Source organism: Canis lupus, chromosome X (genome assembly GCF_048164855.1).
Source record: "Canis lupus baileyi chromosome X, mCanLup2.hap1, whole genome shotgun sequence".
In the NCBI taxonomy this organism is placed as follows: Eukaryota; Metazoa; Chordata; class Mammalia; order Carnivora; family Canidae; genus Canis; species Canis lupus.
The window spans coordinates 81,644,957-81,669,709 of NC_132876.1; the positions used below are offsets into that span (position 1 = coordinate 81,644,957).

Here is a 24,753-nt window from a genome sequence, read left to right on the forward strand (position 1 = left end):
ATTCTGGTAGATTAGTTTACAGTGTTTCTAAATAATAAATCATAAACACCAATAAAAGAAAACATCTAAAATGTGCATATTTGTGAGTCGATTATATGTTGATTAACCTTATGTGCTTTTGCCATAATTCTTATTATTGTCATTTTCCCTTGCTGTTAAACAACAATTCATTCTTGGAACATAAGATGCATAATTATGAATGTTAATACAGCACACTGCTGCATCTCATCTCCCTTTGCATTGTGGCACAGACTTACTTTGGAGACACAATAGTACTTTCTCTCATTACTCATAGTAACTGTAATTAGACACTAAACTTGAGATATAAATATATACATTATTTACCTATTTTGTTAATTAGAATTTTTCTTACACCAAGGCTCTAGAAAAAATAATGTGTATGATTTAATTAAGAACCATGGGACTCTGTTTTAAAGATAAAAATGGAAAGAAAGGAATCTGTTATGAAGAATAGAGCAATGGACTTGGAGGGTTTTTTTTGTTTTGCTTTTTTAAAGATTTTATTATTTATTCACGAGAATACACAGAGAGGAAACAGAGAGAGAGGCAGAGGCACAGGCGGAGGGAGAACCAGGCTCCATGCAGGGAGCCCAACATGGGACTTGATCCAGGGTCTCCAGGTCTCCAGGGTCACGCCCTGGGATGAAGGTAGGCGCTAAACCACTGAGCCACCCAGGCTGCCCGGACTTGGAGGTTTTAAGTGTAGATTCTGAGTACTCAGTGGAAATAGTGGAAATACTAGGCAAGCCTCTAACCATATCATAGTCTTGTCCTTATGAGTAATTCAGGGTTGTATTTCCCACCTTACAGGGATCTGGTAAAGATGAAATAGGTACTTCATGAAAAAAAATGCCTAGAACAGTACCTGATACGGGATATATCGCCAGTGAATATGTACTGTTTTAAATATGGCGTTTGAAAAAAATAAATATGGCATTTGAAAGTTAAAAAAGAAATAGGCACTTTCCAAAAATTAATTTACCAAATACCTCTTTAAAGAGCAAGTTCCCATGATTTAATAATTTCATTGATTTAATAAATACTTTTGAGTGTGAGTGCCTAGCATGTACTTAACAATATGTTAAGCAGTGTGGTGGTGATCATAGAAGTATGATATAGCTCTGAACTCTAGTGGAGGGAGATGAGACATATATAGGTAAAATGGTTGAGCAAAGAAATATATGATTGTCTAAATGAGTGATACCAGCAGCAAGTGATTATGAAAATTGGAAGAAGAGCATCACAAGGAAATTGCAAAAAAGAGAGGGGTGAGGAGGTTGGCTGAATTCTTAAATGATATGTGGGAAGGCATAAAGAGAGGATGGAGAGAAATGTAAGTGTGGAGATTCTTGAGGAAGCCCATCCAACTTCAGATTTATGTAGGGAATTAGTAAGAGGAAAATTTGAATAATCTATAGAAAGCCCAGAAAAGGGGACGCCTAGGTGGCTCAGTGGTTAAGTGTCTGCGTTCAGCCCAGGGTGTGATCCTGGGGTCCCTGAATCGAGTCCCACGTCGGGCTCCCTGCATGGAGCCTGCTTCTCTCTCTGCCTGTGTCTCTGCCTCTGTGTGTGTGTGTCTCTCATGAATAAATAAATCTTTAAAAAAAAAGCCCAGAAAAGCAAACTAGAACAGTGGGGAGCTATTACAGGATTGTAAGTAGGTGAATAGGAATGAAATTGATGTTTGTGGGAAATTGATATGGGTTGACTGGATGTAGGGTGACCATGTGGTATGATTGCTTATGTAGTGTAGTGACAGTAGGAATAGACTGGAAGAGTTAATGGCAGAGATATTTCAAAACCAGTACTTGGTGACTGATTCAGTACACAGGTTAAAGAAGAGAAGTAAATGGTAGTTACAAGGTTTGAGCCAGTAACCTTAAAAGGTTAACCTTTAAAGATTAAAGATTTTTTAAGGTTTTATTTATTTATTCATGAGAGACACAGAGAGACATAGGCAGAGGAAGAAGCAAGCTCCCGGTGGGGAGCCCCATGCAGAACTCAATCCCAGGATTGATAGAATCACACCTTGAGCCAAAGGCAGATGCCCAACAGCTGAGCCACACAGGCATCCCCAGACCTTTAAAGATTTAAAGCAAACAAATAAACAAGATTTTTTAAAAGATAAAGTAGGAAGAGGTAGGCTTGATGCCAATGTTTGTTTGGCTTTCTCTCAGTTTGAGATGATTGATATGTGGAGATTCAACTGACAGTTGAACTGCCAGGTAGGTAGAACTGATGTGGTGCTTAGATGAGAGATCAGGACCAAAGATTGTTCTAAACCCATAGAATGATATTTGCAATCTAAACTAGCCTCAATTACACATAAGTATCTTTAGGTGGTCGCTTCCTCCTAAAAACATCATCTGCCCTTAACCTTAATCCTCCTCCAACTACCATTCTCTTTGCCTTCACAGCGTAGCTCCTTAGGCTCTTGAAAAGTATTCTTATGTTCATTGTCTCCCTTTCCTGCCTCTCATTTCCTCACTGCAGTCTGGCTTCTTCCACTACCACAGTACTCTTCTAGTTCCAAGATGCATTCGGGTCCTCCAGGTTGAAAAAAAAAAAAAAAGGAAGGAGCACGTTTCCCTTTTTAATGGGCAATTTTAATAGACTTTTTCAGCAATGTAGTATAAAGGAAGGAAGGTAGCCATTGATATATAATAGCACTGGTGTTAAATCATTTACCAACTGGCCAGCCTTAAGCAAGTTACTTAATCACAATTTCCTCATCTGTGAGAAGATTTCTATAACCTTGTGGAGTCATATGAGTAAATGAGATGAGTGAATGAGATGATATAAAGCCCTTTGGAAGTGGTTGTTGCTTAATAAATATTAGCCTTATTGAATTCTTCTTTTTGGAAATTTCTCCTCTTTGATTATTAAATATCTCTTTTTCCTGGTTTTCTTCCTACTGCTTATTTTCAGTTCTTTTTCCTTAATGTGTCTCCTAGCTACTGGTATACCCTAAAATAGTGGTCCTCAAACTTGAATGTGCATTAAAATTCCCTGGAGGATTTGTTAAGGAACTTATTGGTGCCCCTCCCCCCAGTTTCTGATCCAATTAGGGCCCAAGAAGTTCTCAGGTATTGCTGGTGCTGCTGGTCTGAGTTACTGAACTTTGAGGACCACTAACCCAAAATTCTGTCTCAGGCCCTCTTTCCCATTCTATGAACTTTTCTTGAGAAGCTTCAGGTACTACTAATAATTCCCAGATACCCACACAGAGAGAAGACCACACTCCTAGTTTCTAGATTCAACTGAATGTTATACTTCTCTACCAGGCTGTCTCCCAGATACATCATAATCTAGCATGCCCAAGGTGATTCTAAAGTACATATGGAAATATAAATCTATAAGATTAGTCAGGAAAGGTCTGAAAAAGAAAAGTAATAAAGGAGAAAGAGACCAGTCCTTTTGAAACATATAAAACTACGGCAATTAAAACTGGCACATGAATAATCAATGTGGACCATATGGATCCAATGTGGACCAATGTGGATCAATGGACCATAATTGGGTCTAGAAATTTATCCAAAGACCAGAGTTTAGTACATGATTTTTTAAAAGATTGTATTTATTTATTCATGAGAGACACACAGAAAGAGGCAGAGACATAGGCAGAGGGATAAGCAGGCTCCCTATGGGGAGCCTGATGCAGGACTCAATTCTGGGACCCGGGGATCACACCCTGAGCCAAAGGCAGATGCTCAACCACTGAGCCACCTAGGCATCCCTAGTATATGATTTTTAATATATGATTTTATCTTGAAATATTAAAGGTCTTTCTAAACAAGATACAAAGGAAACCATAAAGGAAATAATTAATAAATTTGACTATACCAAAGTTAAAATGTAGAGCAGCACAAAAACGCATTAACAAAATCTAAAGACAAAAAACTGGGAAGAAGGTTTTGGATCTGTAAGGGAGATTGTTCCCTTTATATATAAAGAGCTATTGAGATTGAGAATCATTAAGGAAAATACCAACAAACCATTATTAAAGAGAAAAAAGGACCTAAATAGTCCAAAGAAAAAGAATGTTGGTCTATAAAAATAAATGAAAAGATACTCAACAACAGTCATCTTAAGCAACAACTCTTACCTTAAGATGCAACTTTCACCTATTGGAATGGCAAAAATCAGAGCATTCAGTATACATTATTTTTTGCAAGCATGTAGAGAAACACACTTTTACACCTTACTATATACTTTGCCACTCAAAGTGTGATCCTTGGACCTACAGGAGAATCTGTATCAACCCAGAGCTTGTTAGAAATACAGTCCCAACCCAGATCTACTAAATCAGAATCTGCATTTTAATGAGATCCCCAGGTGATTTGTTTGCACATTAGAGTTTGAAAAGCATTGCTGTAATACATTGTTGGTTGAAGTGCAAATTAGCATAACCTCTTTGGATTTCAGGAGACTTTTTATCACAAACATTCGCATATTCTGTGGAATGTAATTCCACTTCGTCTAATAGATATAATCATCTCTGTGTGTGAAGATGGACAGAGATATTCACTGTAGCATTATTTGTAAGAGCCAAAAAAAAAAGAAAAAATTAGAAACAACCTCAGTATTCATTAATTGGATAAAGGTTAAAAAAAAACTGAACAAAATTTGCATGGTGCAATACTATGCAGTTATTAAAAATTTGTGGAAAAGTACATGCATATATGAAATTATCTCCAAGATATATTGTTAAACACAAACATCAAGTTTCTGAACATTATTCTCATGTGCGTTTTTTGTGTTCTATTATTAAAATTCCCATTTTACAGATGATGTGAGGCAGCGATGTTAAATAACTAGCCCAAGACCATACAGCTAGCAGTGATGGATTCAGATCTAGATAGTCTGGTTCCAGAGCTAATAAATCTTTTAATACTATACCATATTGCTACCCAGGGATAAACAAGAAAATGTTAACAGTGGTTTCCCCAGGAGTGTGGGGGGATCCATTTTTTATTGTTTATGCCTTTGTACTCTTGGAATGGAATGCCTTCTGTAAGTATTGTTTAAAAAAATACTTAAAAATCAACTTGTGCAAAATTGGATTGATTTCTCTCCCCATTCTTCTGCTGGTATTGGTGACAGGCTGAATCATTTACTGAAGTGAGAAATCTGGCAGACATTCTGGACTCCCTCCTCTTGTTTACTCCTCACATCTGTCCAGTAAGACACCAAGATTTATTGGTTCTACCTCCCAGACAAGACAATTCTCAAATATACCTCTCCACTCTATCCCTGAATCAGAGATCACTTGGATTATAACATTTATTTCCTAGGTGATCCACCTGCCTCTTTTTTCCCTACAAAATACCAACCAATACATCTTTCCAAAATGCAAATCTGGTCGTGCCACTGTCATACTTAAAATCTTACACTGGCTCCTCAGTGCCTGTGGGAAAATCCAAACCCATTAACATTAGTTGTGTCCAGCCTCCTTCTCTAGCCTTACCTCTCAACACCCCTCCTCTCACATCTTACTCTCAGAACCTTTTTTTCCACCCATTTCCATGATTTTCACATGTTACTTCTTCTACAGGAATACCTTTCATTTGGGTCAATCCCTACCCTTCCTCTAAGGCCAGACCTCAAACATGACCTCCTTTGTGTAGATTTCTTTGCCCGCAGGTTATTAGATGTTATGTATTGTGTACTGGGCAGGTGAGGATACTCTAAAGTTCTGTGGCCTCTCAGTGTTCTATAGGATATGTCTCCAGTGTCAAAGCCCTCTTGCTTGAATGCTGTGCATTCACACTCCTTGTGGACTCCCCAATGGATGTGATATCCCACAGCCTGCTCCTCTAGTTCTCCCCCATGGCTAATTCAGTATATTTCCCTCACAAGTCTCTTATAGGCCTCCAGCACTCTTCTTGGTCACCCAGAGCATTTGGGAGGCTTTCCCTTTTATTCTCAGCTTTGGATTCATCCTCCTTCCCTCCCCATCCTTTTATCTCTACCTGTAGGCAAGGCAGGTTAGAATCCTGGTTAAGATCCTGGGCTCTGGAGCCAAGCTTTCCAGGGTTTCTTTTTATTTTAATTTTTAAAAATTTTTTCATTTAAATTCAATTTGCCAACATATGGTATAACACCCAGTGCTCATCCCATCAAGTGCCCCGGGTTTCAATACTATCTCTGTGGCTTTCTACTTCTGTGATCTTGGGCAAGTAACTCAAGTAACTTGGGCAAGTTACGCTCTGAGCTTCTGATATTCCCCTCTGTAAAATGGGGATGATGATAGTAGTGCTTGCTTCATAGGGCTGTTATGAGTATGAAATGTTTTACCATTTGGAACGCATAATAAACATTGTGTTTTTGAGATAAAAATGCCTAAATTCTAAAGTGGGAGAATCTTCTCAAATTGGCTTAGGGGGCAAGCCTCTTTCTCCTTTGGAGCTCTTTTCTACTAACAGTGGCTTGAAAGAGTAGGACCAAGTAGAGCGCCTCAGTGGCTCAGTGATTGAGCATCTGCCTTTGGCTCACCTCGTGATCCCGGGGTCCTGGGATCGAGTTCCATATCAGGCTTCCTACAGGGAGCCTGCATCTCCCTCTGCCTATGTCTCTGCCTCTCTCTGTGTGTCTCTCATGAATAAATATAAAATCTTTAAAAAGAAGAAAGATTAGGACCAAGTAGAGGTGAGATAACAAGAATCCACACCCCTTTTCAAGTCTCCTGTAATTCTGGTTTATTTCCCTAAATGGACAGATTGAAAGCTTTCTGAAGGCAAGGATCACAGAGCAGACTTTTTAGACTCTGGCTGCCACTAGACACATGGTAGACACAGAGTTTATTTCCATCACTCTTAAAATTAAACCCAGAGTCCTTACAATGAGCCAGTTACCTGGCCCCAGGCTCCTTCCTCAACCTCATTTCCTACCCTTCTTTGTCTTATTCATTCTACTCCTGCCACATTAGTTTTCATGCTATTCTTGCTATCGACTATGGCAAGCCAATCCTCTCTCAGAACCATCACACTTGCCGATGCCTCTGCGTAAGAACATTCTTTCCTCAAGTACATGCCTCACTCCTTCCCTGACTTCATTTAGGCCACTGCTCAAATATTACCTCCCAGCAGAGGCCTTCCCTGACCACACTCTCTGAAATAGCATTGCCCCCCAACACACTACTGTCAGTCTACCCCTTACCCTTCTTTCTCTGCCTTCATAGTACTTATCACAATCTGACATATATTTCATATTTTATATATTTATTGAGTTGAACCCCATGAGGACTGAAGTCTTGTCTGTTTTGTTCACTGCTCTGTCCCCAACATCTTGAGCATCTTGAATACTGCTTACTTGACTCTCAATAATGAATTAATTAATTAATTCAATGCTAGTCCCTATGTAGAAAGGGAAATACAAAAATACAACTGATTCCGTTCACTGCTAGAATTTTGAATACTTTATCATTTTCATTCCATGATTCTGTCTTTTAGCTTTAGTGTTTTTATGTATGAGTTTTGTTTCAATTTTACAAACATTACCTTGACAAAATTTAAAATCCAGTTTAAGCCAAGTCCAATTTTTAAAAAAGCAACTGATTTATTTGTTCTTCAACCCAAGAGGAAGGAATCTGTATGATTCAGTGCATGAGTGCATGCATGAGAGAGAGAGAGAGAGTAGTTACCTGCAGTGAGGAAATTGAGTAGGGAGTGGGTTGGGGAGGCATGAGGAGAGGAGTTCATGTTCCCCAGAAGGGAAATAATTTTGTTTCAATTGCTGCATTTTTTTTCTAAATTGTTGTTTGAAAAACCTCTAAAAAAAAAACCCAAGGGGATCCCTGGGTGGCTCAGCGGTTTCACGCCTGCCTTTGGCTCAGGGTGCGATCCTGGAGTCCCGGGATCGAGTCCCGCGTCGGGCTCCCGGTGCATGGAGCCTGCTTCTCCCTCTGCCTGTGTCTCTGCCTCTCTCTCTCTCTCTCTCTCTCTCTATGTCTATCATAAATACATAAATCTTTTTAAAAAATCCCAAAATGAGAGCTAAAGAAATGAAAACCTTGAGCAACTAGGGGTTTGTAAATACATCAGATCAGGAAATTTCCCCAGGGCTCATGCAGGACATTGTGAACAATGTGAAAGCCTTTGTGGGGAGAAACTTCAGAAAGGGAGGTAGATATATGGCCGTTTTTCACCAGCTCATATCTCTTCCAAACAGGGAAGGTATGAGCAGGGAATTGCCCTCTTGGTTCTGGAACCTTCCTCACCAGGAAGGAGTACGCTCCCACCTGTCCCTGGAGCCCAAATTCTATTCAGGTAGCCGCCTCTACTATGTTCACAGCCACTGACAGTTGAAGAGAGGCTCCCAGCCTGCCTTGGAAGACAAGACCCCACATAAGTAATGCATCAGCAGCCAGTATTTTAAAGAAGTCATTTGAAAATCTGTTCTAAAATGCATGGTAGCATTCTTTAGAGTGATGGCTCTCCAACTTGGGTGTGCATCAGAATCACTTGGAGAGCTTATTAAAATTCAGATTGCTGGGCCCCACCCCTAGAGTTTCTGATGCAGGAGGGCTGGAGTGGGGCCCCAGAATTTCATTTCTAATGAGTTCTTAGGGATGCTGATACTGATCTATAGAAGAAACTTGGAGAACCACTGTTTAGGGAAAAAAACACAGGAATTTGGAAGTGAAGAAAACTGTGTGTGATTCACTTCACCTCTGTGCCTGAGTTTCTTCTTTCCTGGAGTGGACTTTATAAGGTGGTTGTAAGGATTAAATGGAATGGTGTCTATGAAAGTTCTTTGTGAGCTGTAGATACAGCATGCAAATATTAGCAATTAGATGGCTTGACAAATGGTACTTGCTGCCATACCCCCCACCAGATTTTCCTGTGCCTTGTCCCCTCTCTATGCACTTTTGTCCCACCAAGTTCATTAGGCACCTGGGAAGAAACTATACCCCAGAAGGCCTTGAGTAGTAATTTTTTTCAACCACCTAGGTACAGCCTTGATGCTGACCCATGACTTGACCTTTCTTTTCCTTTGCCTGCTCTCCCTTCAACTTGCTCCTTATTATTCCAGCCCTGGCCACCTCTCACAGCAAAGAACAGCTCCCAGGACTAATATTGAGGTAAAAAATTCTCAGATGGAGTATTTATTTTTTTAATTAGTAGAATAAACAGAGGAATACACTCCCAAGCACCAAAGCATTTTGCTAGTTGGTGGGCTCTAGGTTGATTTACCTGAGGGCAAAATCCAGATGTTTGAAATAGTTAAGTGGAATTACAAGTATAGTTGCAGATTCCTAAATGTGTCAGACAGTTGTATTGGACAATTGTCAGGGTAAATGATTTGTTCATGTAGAATGGTGTCTTTTTTCTTTGAAAGCCGTTCTCATTAGACTGTAATACATGTGTAGTGTAGAAAGCTTTGAAATGTTTTAAAGGTGTAAAAAACAATAATCACCCTTAATTCCACCACATAGAGATAAATACCTACAGGTAAGTTATTAGGGTATTTGTATTTAGCCTTTTAATATGCGTATGATTGTATGTGAATATATATGTACATGCACATATATTGTTTGAATTGGGCTGGCACTATATACAGAGGTTTTGTTTTTTGTGTTTTTTTTTTGTATATTTTTATTGGAGTTTGATTTGACAACATATAGTATAATACCCAGCTCTCATCCCGTCAAGTGCCCCCCTCAGTGCCCATCACCCAGTCACCCCATCCCCCCGCCCACCTCCCCTTCCACAACCCCTTGTTCATTTTCCAGAGTTAGGAGTCTCATGTTCTGTCACCCTCTCTGATTACATACAGGTTTGTATACTTCTTCTTTCGCTTACTGTTATATTATGAGCCTCTTCCAGGATCATTAAGTAGTCTTGAGAAATATGGTTTTTAATGGCAGACTATTATTCCTTCATGTAGATGTACAATACTTCACTTAACTCTTCCTAAATGTTGTACAGTTAGGATATTCCTGTTTTTAGCATTATAAATATCCCTGCAGTGGATGGCACTTCATGTACATAAATCAATGTGTGCATCTCTAATTGCTCTCTTAGGATAGAATTCAATGAGTGGAAAGACTGGATCAAAGGGTAGGAACATTTTTTTAAAAAACAGATGTAATTCACACACCCTAAAATTCATTACTTTTAAGTGTAATTCAGTGGCTTTTAGTATATTCACAAGGTTGCCCAACCAGTAACACTGTCTAATTCCAGAGGAGAAAAATGGAGTGCTTCATAAATTTGCATGTCATCCTTTGCAGGGGCCATGTTAATCTCTATATCATTCCAATTTTAGTATCTATTGGCTGAAGCAAGCACAGTAGGAACATTTTGATGTCTCTTGATATGGCACATTTCCCTCTAGCAAATGTATCCCCATCCCTTCTCAATCAGCAATGTGTAAGGATGCCTATTTCCCTGCAACTTTGCTGACACATAGTTTAAAACTATATATTGCCAATATAATCGAAAATGGCATTTTATTGTTTTGTCTCTTTGATTAGCTTTTCTTCTTCTCCTACCTGAACTCTAGCTTTTCTGTGGCACCCAGTCATCCACCCTCTTTCCTTTGTACACATTTACTTTGGGCACTTACATCCACTGCAGAGGCATCGGCTGCTTTCTCTTGGGATAATGACCCCATGTCCATCCCTGACCTAATATCTTTCCAGCATTGCAGCCCAGACATTAAGCTGTTTGCTGGGCATGCCTATCTACATAATTTGACAGCATCTGAAACAAATTCATGTCAAGCATTTCTCCTGAAGCCAACTCCTGCTCTGACTTCCCCATCTAGATACCACTACACTCCCATGTGCTTCATGGTGATGTTAACCCCGTTCTCTCCTCCACATTTAATTAGTGGTCCCACCTTGTTGATTCTGTCTCCATGTCCTCTCTCATGTCCTTCCCTTCTGCTCCATCCCCACTGTCTTGCTCTAGTTCTGCCTTTGATGGTATCCCTTGGGCAAGCCTTGATCCCTTCTCTGTGCTTTCAGCATATAGCCACATAATTCATCCTCCACATGACAACCAGAAAAACCTTCCTAACGTACTGCTTTTACCATGTGGCTCTCCTGTCCTGGAACCTGCAAAGCCTCTCTCTTGCTTATTGAGTTATATAAAGTAAATGCTTTACCCCTGACACTTAGGGACACCACCCCCCATACTCTTACATCATTTTAATTTTACTTCCTGTGTGCCTTAGAGAAGCCATACATTCTTCATTCACCATATTCCTGCTTTTACCACTCCTGTTTATGCAAAACCTGGCATGACTTCTCTAGTCTCCTCCAGGTCAAACTGAGTCTTCAAGTCTCTGCTCAGAGGCACTATAAAGTCTTCCTTGATTAACCAGCTGTGCTTTCTCCTTTCTTTTTTTTAAAGATTTTATTTATTCATGAGAGACACAGAGAGAGAGGCAGAGACACAGGCAGAGGGAGAAGCAGGCTCCATGCAGGAAGCCTGATGTGGGACTCGATCCCGGGACTCCAGGATCCCGCCCTGGGCCAAAGGGAGGCGCTCAACCACTGAGCCACCCAGGCGTCCTTGTGCTTTCTCCTTTCTTGAACACTCATTTTGTCAGCATCTCCTTCATGACATGACATTCTGGTTAGGGTTTCGTGGTTACTTAGGTATTTATATTCATCCCCTATCACATTATAAATTCCCTGAGCACAGGGATTTTATCTTCTTCATTTTGACATGTCCCATAGTACCTTCCATCTACCTTAAATGTAGATGGAAGCTCCACAAATGCTTGAATAAAAGAATAGTGAAGACTGCCAACTTTTTTTTTAAGAACTACTAATGACTCCATTTTGGGAATGAATTTTGTGCTAAGAAGGTACAGATGCCAGATGACCCAAATGTCATGGCTTTTTCCCCCTCACTCTCCACATTCAATCCATCAATAGGTACTGTTAGCTCTACCTCTTCAAGATATATCTACTCCAGCTTCTTTTCTCTGCCCTCCTGTTTCCTCCCTAGAACAAACCACCATTATCTCATACCTCCGAGAGCCTTTTCAACCAGTTCCCTGGATTCTATTCTTGTCCTACCTAAATCCATCATCCAGGTGAGATCTTTCTAAAACTTCAATCATGGCAGTCCCTGGCTTAACAATGTCCAGTAGTTTCCCCCTGCACTGAGAATTAAATGTATACTTCTTACCTTGGCCTTTGAAAACACCACAATCTGGCCTTATCACTTTCCCAACCTCATCTCCTCCTGCTGTCCACCTAACTCCCTGTGGTCCTGAAACTCTGATGAGCATTGGACCTTCCTCATTGTCATGTTTGCTCAAAGCAGAGTGAGTGGGTACTGTTGGTTCTACTGGGGTACTCACTATTGTTGGCTATTGTCCTAGGGCTTCATGTACTGAGTAGTGAAGATGAGTTGAAGAGTAGCCAGAAGTAATTCTAAGGGCTTTGAGACTTAACTTGGGGGGAAACTTTTAAGATGGGGTTCCACCATCCTCCTGAAAAGTGGTATCCCTGATACAGAGTTTAGCTGAAGAAGGCATTTGGCTTGAAGGAAAAGGAAAGGAGATCTTGCATTATTCCCATAATCTCCTTCCCAAGGGATACTACAAATATTACTGATAGAAACCAGAGCTGGAGGACAAACATTCTCCACCTTTTTTTTTATCACTCTGGGTGTTGGTTTAGGAAATTGGGCATCGCAGGAGAAGCTGACTCAACAGATGGTGCTCTGTGAACCTATTATCATTTTACCTCTGTGCTTTCCTGAAGTTTCCCTCAGGCCTCTGGCAGTGCCCTCTTACCTTTTGTATATACAAGGAAAGTGAGGAAAACTATCTTTCATTATTCAGAGTCTTGACTTGCTCCCCTTGCTTCTAGAAGCTGTGAAATATGCACTGGCAACCTCCTTGCCTTTGGGATCTTGACAAGAAACAAGAGTATGACGGGTATGTCTTATTAAACTATACAGAGAAAAACTAAAATATGCTCTCCAGCCCACTCTGAAAGAGAATTACAAGTACTGTATTTCTACAGTACTAAGCACTTTTTTAAGCCCCTAATATTTGCAAAGCTCTCCTGCATCATTCACAGTTTTCCTTAGAAAATGAGGTGTCCCCATGTTTTAAAGATTCCAATGTGAAAGTGAATACATGAAAACAGAAGGTGAAATATAAAGGCCCTAATCAGATGAAATATCACTATCTCCTTGGAGAGCCAGGCACTCCTTGACATACACCACAGCATTTGAGGAAGTCTTTATTTCCACCACAACATTCCCTTTCATACTCACTACCCTGGGTTTCCTTTAGCCAGGGATGGACCCTGGGGTGGAGGGTGGAGGGTGGAGAGAGGGATCCATCGGATTTACACGAAATAACTTGACCTGAGTATTCAGAGAAGTGAGGGGAGGTTGGAGGAGCTGGGGAAGATGGGAAGGCAGAACTATACCAAAGCCCTTCTACATAAAATGCCCAGATTTCAGATGATGAGAATTTTAACTTTCCCAGACTGACAAGAAGGCCACTGTCATACAAGTTGTCTTTAAAATTATAGGAGGTTGGCAATTTACACATTTAGTACAATCCCTATCAAAATACCATGGACTTTCTTCAGAGAGTTGGAACAAATCATCTTAAGATTTGTGTGGGATCAGAAAAGACCCTGAATAGCCAGGGGAATATTGAAAAAGAAAAACAGAGCCAGGGGCATCACAATGCCAAATTTCAAGTTGTTCTACAAAGCTGTGATCATCAAGACAGTGTGGTACTCGCACAAAAACAGACACATAGATCAATGGAACAGAATAGAGAACCCAGAAATGGGCCCTCAACTCTATGGTCAACTAATATTTGGCAAAGCAGGAAAGACTATCCACTGGAAAAAGGACAGTTTCTTCAATAAATGGTGCTGGGAAAATTGGACAGCCACGTGCAGAAAAATGAAACTAGACCATTTTCTTACACCATACACATTGATAAACTCAAAATGGATAAAAGATCTAAATGTGAGACAAGAATCCATCAAAATCCTAGAGGAGAACACAGGCAACACCCTTTTTGAACTCTGCCACAGCAACTTCTTGCAAGATACATCGATGAAGGCAAGGGAAACTAAAGCAAAAATGAACTATTGGGACTTCATCAAGATAAAAAGCTTCTGCACAGCAAAAGAAACAGTCAACAAAACTAAGAGACAACCTACAGAATGGGAGAAGATATTTGCAAATGACATTTCAGATGAAGAGCTAGTATCAAGATCTATAAAGAACTTATTAAACTCAACACCCAAGAAACAAACAATCCAATCCTGAAATGGGCAAAAGACAGGAACAGAAATTTCACAGAGGAAGACATAGACATGGCCAACAAGCACAAGAGAAAATGCTCCACATCACTTGCCATCAGGGAAATACAAATCAAAACAACAGTGACATACCACCTCACACCAGGGAGAATTAACAAGGCAGGAAACCACAAATGTTGGAGAGGATGTGGAGAAACGGGAACCCTCTTGCACTGTTGGTGGGAATGTGAACTGGTACAGCCAATCTGGAAAACTGTGTGGAGGTTCCTCAAAGAGTTAAAAATAGATCTGCCCTATGACCCAGCAATTGCACTGCTGGGGATTTACCCCAAAGATACAGATGCAGTGAAACGCCGGAACACCTGCACCCCAATGTTTATAGCAGCAATGTCCACAATAGCCAGACTGTGGAAGGAGCCTCAGTGTCCATTGAAAGATGAATGGATAAAGAAGATGTGGTCTATATATAAAATGGAATATTACTCAACCATTAGAAAGGACAAATACCCCCCATTTACTTCAAGTGGATGGAACTGGAGGGTATTATGCTGAGTGAAGTAAGTCAGTCAGAGAAGGACAAACATTATATGATCTCATTCATTTGAGGAATATAAAAAATACGGAAAGGATTGGTGAAGCTCCTGCTTCTCTGGGAAAGGAATAAAGGGGAAAGAAGAGAAAATGAGTGGGAAATATCAGAGAGGGTGACAGAACATGAGAGACTCCTAGCTCTGGGAAATGAACAAGGGGTAGTGGAAAGGGAGGTGGGTGGGGGATGGGATGACTGGGTGACGGGCACTGAGGGGGGCACTTGATGGGATGAGCACTGGGTGTTAATGCTATATGTTGGCAAATCGAACTCCAATAAAAAATATACAAAAAATAAATAAAAAATAAAATTATGAGAGGCTAAACTTGGTCATGTAATCTGGAACTCAGCACTGCTAAGTGAGAGGATGCCCCTTTTACCCCCACCTCATCTCCCAGACTCTTTCCCAAATCCCAAATTGGCCAAACTGCTTGTGCTCCTCTCTTAAGTCCCTTTGCCTACAGATTTTTCAAGTATATGCGATCTCTGTCCAACCTGCTTATCATATCACCTCATCCAGTGATTCCCCTGCCCATCCAGTGATTCATCTGCCCATCCCCACCCCACCTCCCTACCTCAGCAAGTCCCATGAACACACTTGCACCTCTTGTCATAATTTTCTCAACTTAACCTGGCTACGGAGAGGGCCAGACTATTATCAAACTCATTTTTCTTTATTTTGTTAGGAAGTGGGGATCTGCAGGCCTCATCAGGGAAGCACTGTTAGACACTGGGTAGCTGAGTGGAAGGAGGAAGGCACTCGGTGACCAGAAGATTAGGAGAGCCTGGGCGCCGAGGCCTGAGTAAAGACGTGAGAAGAGACAGTTTATCCTGATAATTTTTCCAACCAGGAATTATCCTTTAGTGTACTGTTAAAGGTACTGTGTTCCCTAGTGTATTGTCAAGGAATGGTGATCCAACCAGCAGTATCAGCATTATTGTAGAGCTTGTGAGAAAGTCATATCTGGGGTGCCTAGGTGGCTTAGATGGTTAAGCATCTGTCTTCGGCTCAGGTGCTAATCCCAGGGTCCTGGGATTGAGCCCACATGGGCCTCCCTGCCCAGCAGGGAGTCTGCTTCTCCCTCTCCCTCTGCCCCTCCCCCTGCTTTTGCTTGCTCTCTCTCTCTCTCTCTCTCATGCGCTCTCTCTCTTTCTCTCTCAAATGAATAAATAAAAAATCTTTTTTAAAAAGTCAAATCTGAAGCCTACTCTACACCTACTGACTCAGAATCTGCATTTTTACAAGATGGCCAGGCTGTTAGTATGCCCACTAAAGTATGAGAAGCTCTGTTCTAGAGTACTAGGTTTTGCTTTTGAACATTGTTTTATTTTCTAATTTTTTTTATTAAGTTTTTTATTTGATTCCAGTGGAGTTAACATATAGTATTCTATTAGTTGCTGGTGTAGGATATAGTGATTCAACAATTCCATACAACCCCCGGTGCTCATCCCAAAAAGTACACTCCTTAATCCCCATCTCCTATTCACCCACCCCCCTACCCATCTCCCCTCAGGTAACCACCAGTTTTGAACCTTCTTTTAACTAGTCATTTCTCTTTCATCTTCATTTGGATCGAAAAAGTTACTTTTCTCGCTATTAAGAGTACTTTGCCCATTATTATTTTGGGTAGAAGATAATATTAACTGCAGGTGCCATTTACTAAATGCCTGCAGATGAGAAAATGGAAGCCCTATGACATGCCTAAGGCCAAACAATTAGTGAGTGGTAAAGCTGAGACTCTAAGCCAGATTGATATGACCATAAAATCCCCAACCTTTTCCTATACAGTACTAACTACCAAAAGAGGACCTCTGGACTTATTTGGACGGCACCTGCCTTTTGAGAAATAAATAAAAGCTCAACCCAGACTTGTCTAGGCAGTACAGAGGGAAGAGATGATTTCTCTCAAGTCCTACAGTCATGATTTCGCTAGAAAGGAATGGCCTGGATATACTTCTTGTCCTGAGGAGGCTCATGTAAGCCCTCTTGGGCCAGAAATTGCTGGAATCATGACCAGAGGCCAAGGGAAACTGGAACAGGGATCAGGATTATTACGAAGGGAACCCCCTGCCCCCAATTCTAAATCCCTGAGAGAAATGAAACTCTGGTGCCTGACTTTGGGCTTCGGATATACAACAAACTCATGTGGGGGCTGCTCTGGTCTCTGGCTGTCACACAGGTCAGTGAGGACATCATTTGAAGCCCTGGCCTGGGGCCCAGGACTATTACATCATAGCATGCTATAGCTGGAAGGGTTGTTTGTTTCAATGGAGTGCAATGTTTTATTTTGCTGAGAGGAAACAGAAGCTCAGAGGGGGCAGTAAGTTGTCAGAGGTCAGAGCAAATTCATAGCAGAGACAGAGATGCCAACTCCAGGCACCACTATTCTGGAGTTGGAGTATCTGCTGGAAAATGAAGTTTTCAAAAAGAAAAAAAAAAGAAAATGAAGTTTTCCTTGTATTTGCTCAGGTGCCCATAGGAAGTGCAGACCCCGTAGAATATGACCCAGACTGGTTTGTAAGTCTTGCTGTCTCAGCAAGACCTTTACCCTGGAAAATCTCTAGGTCACTTGCCCCCAGCTATGTAAAACCAGCTGTGGTACTGACTACTTGCTCTTTGGGACCTGAAGGCTGCTCAGCTTGGCTGATCTCTGGGGCCCAGAGGACCTACGGAGATGGCTGGGTGGGGTCAGCTCAGTTCAGGAAGCTCAGGAATTCTTTTAAGTGTATGTGTCTGGGGTATTTTTCTCTCTCACTTACATGTATTTTTAAAAATTCTTTTTAGACACTCGCTTTATCTTTCCCAAACATCATTTCCTTGCTCCTTTCCTGAGTTCTAGCAGTGGCTGGGGGCCCAGCTTCCTTATTGGCCCCTGAGCTATGGAAGGGGTTGGGCCAGGCTCAGAGGAGGAGGCTGGAGCTGGGAACAGGGGGGCTGTTTATGCTGCTGGAACGGACTTTCATCCTTTCCTTTGCCACCAGGGTACTGGCTGGTTTCTGGAGCAGTGTCTTCATTCTTGTCCTGCTCTTGACCCTGGCTCTTGGCCGCAGAGGTGGTGGCCACATCTAGGTCCACCAGCTGATGGCCATACCTTGCCTTCAGTGCCACTCCCCTCTGTCCTTGGAACTGGGACCTGACTGTGCCTGAGCCCCCTGGATCACACTCAGGAGCTTGGGCTGACGGCCCCTCATCTCAGGAGGTCTTAGCAGGAAGGCAGATGGGTCCCAGCTAAGGGAAGCTCTGGCCTGCAGAAAGAAGCCCTGGGGGCTGGAGGGGTTGGTGGGCACCTGAGCTGACCTGGATACCCACCTTTCTCCTAAGCCATCTCCCCACCAGGGGCAACTTTCATGGTAGGTACCGCTGGTAGCCATGGCTGCCGCCCCTCTTCTCCCTTCTGCTTTCTCTCCTCAACATCCCTTTCCTTCTGCTTCCTAAGAAAGGAATTTTGGGATAATGAATGATGGGGTATATGCCAATGACAGTACCTGAGCCAGCCTTGGAAGAAAAGGCAGACACAGGCGCCATTCCCTCACGGCCAGGCCTGGAGCTGCATGGTTGGTGGTTGGCATTTTCTTGCCTCTCTGCTCATTTCTCTTCATCCCTCTTCCCCACCACCTAAAGAGGGTATGGTTTAAACTCTCGGACCACCGCAACTTTCCTTTTCTGACTGCTTCCTGTGGAAAGAGGTAGGAGAAGCCTCAGGTATTCAAGCTTGTTGAGACAGGGCCCTCTTTGGGGAGGAGGGGCCACAGGGTATCCTAGAAAGGACTGGAGGTTCTGAGCCTCATTCTCGTGGCAAAGCAATTTCAGCATTCTGTGTCTCTGTTTCCTCATCTGGAAAGTGGAGATAATAAAAGCTCTTACTGATAAGGTCAGAGTGAGGACCAAATCAAGTAATGGATGCAAAGTGCTGAGGGCCTGGCACATCTTCAGTATTCAATTAACGGTCCCCATTGTTATTTTCTTTAAAGTTTATGGTATGTCAGACACTATGCCATGTGGTTTCACATGCGAGATTCCATTTGATCCAGGTTCTAACTTGTGAGTAAGGGATAGTTATCTTCCTCATTTTACAGATAAAGGATCTGTAACTCAGGGAAGTTACTTGCCCAAGGTCACACAGCTAGAAGTGGAATGTTAAAAATGGGCTGTCTCTGAGTCTTGGGATGTTTAGGAACAGCACAAGACCAAGTATTTGACCCTATAGTTTCCTCTCCTTTTCCCAAACTAAGGCTAAAAGGCTCCAGCTCTAGCTCCAGTTCTTCTGCTAGGATTTTTCTTCCCCCAGTTTGTGGTTTTCTCTTAGTGGTACCAATGCCCCTACTGCCTTGCTTCTGTCTCCTTTGAGATTGTTCCCTACACCTGGTGAAGCCTTACAGAGCAGGGGCTTCTGTAAGCTACATTTCAAAATGTGGCAAGGGAGTGGTGTAGCAAAATCTTGACAATGGGTAGACAAGTTGAGTACTCTTGGGAGTACTCTTGAACCATCGAGAAGGGCAAGTCTGAGCTGATAACCCTTGTTACAGACTACATACTATTCATTAACACCTTGTTATGCATTAGGCTGTGTCTCAAATGCTTTGAGAATATTATCCTTAATCCTCACAATAACCCAGCCAGGTAGGGATTATTGTTCCCTTTTTCAAATAAGAAAACTGAAGCTCAGATGGGTTAAGTGACTTGTATAGAATCACACAACCAAAGTAGTAGACTTAAGAGACATGAACCAAAGATCCATCTACCCGTGTTTATCTCCTTGCTTACTGGCCTAATGCAGTTGGTGGGATGAAATGATGATGGGCAACATAAAAACATCATATTATTATGGGCCAAATTGTGAGGACTACATGACTAAAGACAAGCACCCTATGGGACATGGTACTTGAGCAGTACGTTAAAGAACAGGTGGAATCCAGGCTGACAAAATGAGAGGGGGACTCCAGGCAAAGCGAACACTTAGAGTAATAACTCAAATTGGTTGAGGGCCGACCAGACTTTGCTCTAAGCAGCTAACATCCATTGTCTCATCTGTTCTTTACAACCCCCACGAATTAGGAATTATATACCCCATTTTACTGCAGTGGAAACTAGAGCTCTGAGAAGTGAAGTCAACCATGTAAAGCAACAGAGCTCATAAGTGGTAGAGCTGGAATTCAGACCAAGGTGCTCTATCTCAAGAGCCTGTGCTACATTCTGTTGGAAAACCAACAGCAAAAGGGACAAAGTTGGTTGCAGACCACGACTGGAGCACGGACATGGGAGATTGGGCTGGGTGGCTAAAGATAGCTGATAGATGGCTTTGCAAGTCTGATCTAGTTTACATTTGATACAGGACAGGATAAGAAATAGGGAGCCAGTGAAGATTCTTAAATAGGTGAGTGCCACAATTCAAGTGGTGTTTGACATGATATGATCTAAAAGCAATGACTGGAGGTGGAACAAGGGGAGACTGGCTGGCACATGGACACAGTATTTGGATATAAAGCGTTAAGGGCCTGGATGTGGAAGAAGGGCCCAACATAACAGAGGTACCCTGTTCTCTGCCGAATCCTCCCTCAGCACCTGGAAGCATAGTACATAGTAGGCATGCGTGGCTCATAGTAAGTGGCAGTACATAGTACTTTCATGAGCTGCTTTATACACAGTTGTGAACGGCTGACCAGCAGGTAATAGTAGCTGGAAAGATTTCTAGCATCATGGCTTAGTGAGTGAGACTCTGGAATAGTACCCTACCTCCTCCCCCACCAAGATCTTCTTCTGCCTCCGGTCTCCCCACTGGGCACTCTGAAACCCATAATAGAACGCTGTAATTAAAAGTGGGGGCCTCGCTTGGCTTTCCTCCCCATAAATCCTACCCGGGACCACTGACCTTTGGTCGCTCTGGTTCCTGACCTTTGGCCAGCAGCTTCCCTTGCCCTTCCCCTCACCTCCTTGTCTGAGTCTGGCCTGTTACCATTCAACACCTGTTTTTCCCCGGGAAGGCCATCCTCAAGACTACCTTTTTAGGCCTCTGGCCTCTAGAGCTTCACACTGCTGGGATTTTTCTGTGTTTCCACTGGAGTGAAGGCCCCTCCCAGCTGGGATGGAATGCAGCTCAAGTCTAGCCACTACTGCTCCTGGGAGGTAGAGAGCTGATTTATCGCACTAGATGACAAGCTTGTCTAAAATAGGGCCCCTTATCCTAGTCGACTCTGTATCCTCAGTATCTAGTATGGAGCTTGCCATGGTAAATGCCTACATAAATTAGTAAAGAAGCTATCATCTCTCAACTCACTCATTTTCTTATTTCTCATCCTTTTCTCTTACTCTGTCATTCATCTCTCTCTACCACCCAATGCCCTCTACTATGTATTTATCTATAATCTCTCTCAGTTTTTCCCCTTTCTGGCATTTGTTTTTTCTTGGTAACCTCTCTCACTCTTTTCTTTCTCATCTACTTGGTCCTATTGACATCCTTTGCTTGCTTGCTTTCCCTCCCCACCTCCCTCCCTCCCTCCCTCTCCCACCCACCTCATCAGTCTTCTCCTTATCTTCTATCACTACCCATGTCCCATATGTGCTCTTGTCCATCTCATTCTTCCCCACTTGCAAGGGTGGCATCTGTTCCTGGGGAATGTACCAGAGGACAGGAATGGGTCATGTCTAAGCCTGTTGGTGCAAGAGTATGGTTGCAGCCTCCAGCGCCAGACAGATCCTTGTGGTTGCATCCAGGGCCTTGGCCTCAGACCCAGGTCCTTTATGTACCCCTGCCTGCCATGCTGAGCAGCCAGTCTCCTCTGTCAGCCTGGCACTACGCCATTTGCTACTTTGTGCTATTTTCCCTGGCAAAAGTTGGGGCTCCTCGCCCCCACCCTTTCCCTACAAACCTGGGCATCTCACCTCTGTGCCCATCTTATCTTCCACTCTCTCAGTGCCTTCGCCATGCTTCCTTTGAATTAGCTCTATCACTCTCACTAATCTGTAAACTCCCAAGGGCAGAGACTAAGGGTGCATCCCCAGAACTGTGTACAGACTGTACCTAGTAAACAAGGAAACATCTGACAAATGCTTAACATATGAACAACTGAAAATTGGAGGATTTGCAGTCTAGTGTTGACTTGTTTGAACCTCTCAATCACTTGCCTCTTCTTTTCTCAGAGAAAAATGAGAAGATTGGCCAGATGGATTTTTTTTTCCTCAACAAAGACATAGCGTAGCTTACTGTTTATCGGGTAGCAGCACTCATTTTTTCCACAGGTACTTAATGAGCATCTGGTATGGTGTCTGGCACTGCTGTGTGGGCTTGGGCTACACCCATGAGCAAAACAGCCCTGTGAAGCCAATACTTTGAATGTCCATACTTCACCCTCAGGATGAAGGAGATTTGAGAGCTGGGAGCTGAGGAGGGCCACTAAGATTCCTTACCAGCTCCTTGCAAGATGTTCTACTTCACTTAAGGGAAAGAGGGGGTGGGGGCGGAAGCTGCATGGGAAGTGATTTCAGCTCTGGTTCCCTAAGCTGACTTCCTGTCCCTTTATTGCTGTAGGAGAAACGCCCCTGTCAGTAGGCCGCATTCATGGCATGTGGCCAAGCTGCTGGAGGGATGCCCTGAAGCGGCCACCACCATGCATTTCCCCTCTGAAGCCTTCAGCTTGTCTTGGCATTCCGGCTGCAACACAGGGTGAGTCTAGAACCCTCCCCTCAAGATGGGCTGGAGGGTAGACAACTTGGCCATCCCCCTACCTCTGCTCTAGTCCCCACTGTATGTTGCAGACCCCAGAGCGCTATAGTGGAAAATGGAGTGGGACTCCATAGTGCCTGGGTTCTAGTCCTAGGCTACTTACTGCTAATCCTCTGTGACTTTGGGACAGTCCCTTCCCTTCTAGAAAATGTTTCTTTGCAATACTTACCTCACGTGGCTTGCCGGACACCACACTCTACTGCTTTTCATCCTATTTCAGTGGCTGCTCCTTTGCAGTCTTTTAACCTGGTTCTTCTGAATCCCGCCCCCTCCCCCCTTTCCCCTGGTCTCTTAATGCAGGAGTGCACCAGGGCTCAGTTCTGGTCCTCTTCTCTAGCTACAGTGACTCGCTGGTGATCTCATCCAGAGTTTATCAGCTCTGTCATTGAGCCAAAGCCTTCAGACTGGGCACCTCCCTGAATAATAGGGTCCGGTCCACTTGCCATGAGCCTCTCTCAATTCGGTAGGCCTGGTATTGTCTGTTGTCAAAAACAGCTGTGCAGAAGAGGCAAGAACTTTGTCTGCAAACACTCAGAGCCAGCAAAGCTGACCTTTCTCTTCCACAACAAGATCTTCCCTCTCAGGAGGAATTTCTGTTGATGAGGCTCAGGGAAGCCAAGCATTGAGTTTGCCCTAAGTCAGTGACTTTATTTGGCAACGGAAGACAGGAGCTCCAAGCAGAGGCAGAGGCAGTGTTATTCTGGAAGAATACACTGAAACATATTCTGAGCTTGGCTCCTGTTTGAGTGGGGGTGTGATTGTTTGTAGCAGGAAGGGTGGTAGAGTGGGTAGCAGGTTCCCTTGCCAACAAGGAATTGATGGATTCTTAACCCGGGGGTCAAGTTTGCAGAGTGGGTAAGGGGCAAGAGCAAGCATTAAGGAAAGCTGATCCGAGGGGCTCGTGGGTCCCTGCCACCACTCAGTTCTGGCTTTCTGAACTGTGGCCTTTCTGAGAACAGTCTGTGACCTCTGGGGTTCTAGTCATAGGGAGTTACTGGCATGACTTGGCTCACTTTGGCTTTGTTTGTGGGAAATGGTACTTAAAATTCCAGATTGTGTCTGATCCCAGTCCCTTCCTTGGTCTCCCGGGTTTGGTTTTGCTGTGGGGATGAGGGAGGGATGGGTAGGCAGGAGCAATGATACTGACAACACTAGTGGTGCAGAGGGTGCTGACAACAATAGCAATTAAAACAAAAAAGCAAAAGAGCAGTAGCTACCGTGTATCGAACCTTTTCTAGGAGCCCAGGCTGTGACAAGGGCGTCACATTTATTAACTGCTTTTACCCACAAAGCAAGCCTCTGCTACAGATATTATTATTAGTCCCATTTAACAAATAGTATAGCGGAAGAGCTAAGAGGTTGGACTCACAGCGACTTAGGTTCAGATTCTAGCTCTGCTTCTTTAGCACCTTCGTGGGCTTGTCAGTTTACCTTGCTAAGCTTGTTTCCTTTCCTCTAAAGTGGAGATAATAATATCTCCCCTTCAGTTTGAAATGAGACATTGTAAAGTGCCTGGTACATCATAGGTCCTTGGTAAATGGTCAGGATTGCTATGGTCAAGAAGAGAACAGGTTGCCGGAATTCCAGCCCTGTCTGGGTCACAAGCTACAGCTGGGTGATCTTGAGAAAATCACCTCCTCAGAATCACTTCCTTTTGAGCACTTGCCTGACTCCAGAGGTTCTCAAAAGTGTGGTCCCTTGGACCAGCAAGTAGTACCACCATCACCTGGGAACATGTCAGAGAGTAAAATTCTCAGGATCCACCCAGATATAGCACTCTGGGGCTAGGGCCCAGGAACCTGTGTTTGGATGAGCCCACCCCCTTCTTCTGATGCATGCTCAAATTCAGCAACCACTGATTTACAAAATGGGCTGACTGAAATTGAATCAACCCTTTGGAGCCCCTCTCTGACACTAATATTCTATGATTGTCTGTCCTGGCAGAGAGCTGCATGCTGACTCCCTAAGGACAGTGACAGGCCAGAAGCAATTCTAGACTCACTGGTGGCAGGGAAACAAAGCCTAAGCCCTGATGGAGTTCTCACTCTTTTAGTCTTTGGGATCTTGCCCTCTCCTGCTCCCATGTATTATCTTATCTCCCATTTTACCACATCTCTGTGTACCCCCACTGTCCATATCTTTCGCTGTTTCCCTTCCTTTCT

The 24,753-nt window shown here is 43.0% G+C and overlaps 1 protein-coding gene and 1 pseudogene across 2 annotated transcripts in view; one reads left to right on the forward strand and one right to left on the reverse strand.

The window, feature by feature from the left end:
- SHROOM4 (shroom family member 4) overlaps positions 1–24,753 on the forward strand; it is a 272,702-nt gene that overhangs the window by 208,066 nt on the left and 39,883 nt on the right. The window contains exons 1-2 of one of the 2 annotated variants that reach the window (XM_072816702.1): positions 17,769–18,221; positions 22,397–22,531. In XM_072816702.1, coding sequence (XP_072672803.1) covers positions 22,476–22,531 — 56 coding nt within the window. In that variant the 5' untranslated portion in view covers positions 17,769–18,221; positions 22,397–22,475. Of the gene's footprint in view, positions 1–17,768; positions 18,222–22,396; positions 22,532–24,753 lie in introns of those variants that run through there. The other variant, XM_072816701.1, reaches the window with a different exon arrangement.
- On the reverse strand, positions 10,212–10,311 carry LOC140628899 (U6 spliceosomal RNA; annotated as a pseudogene).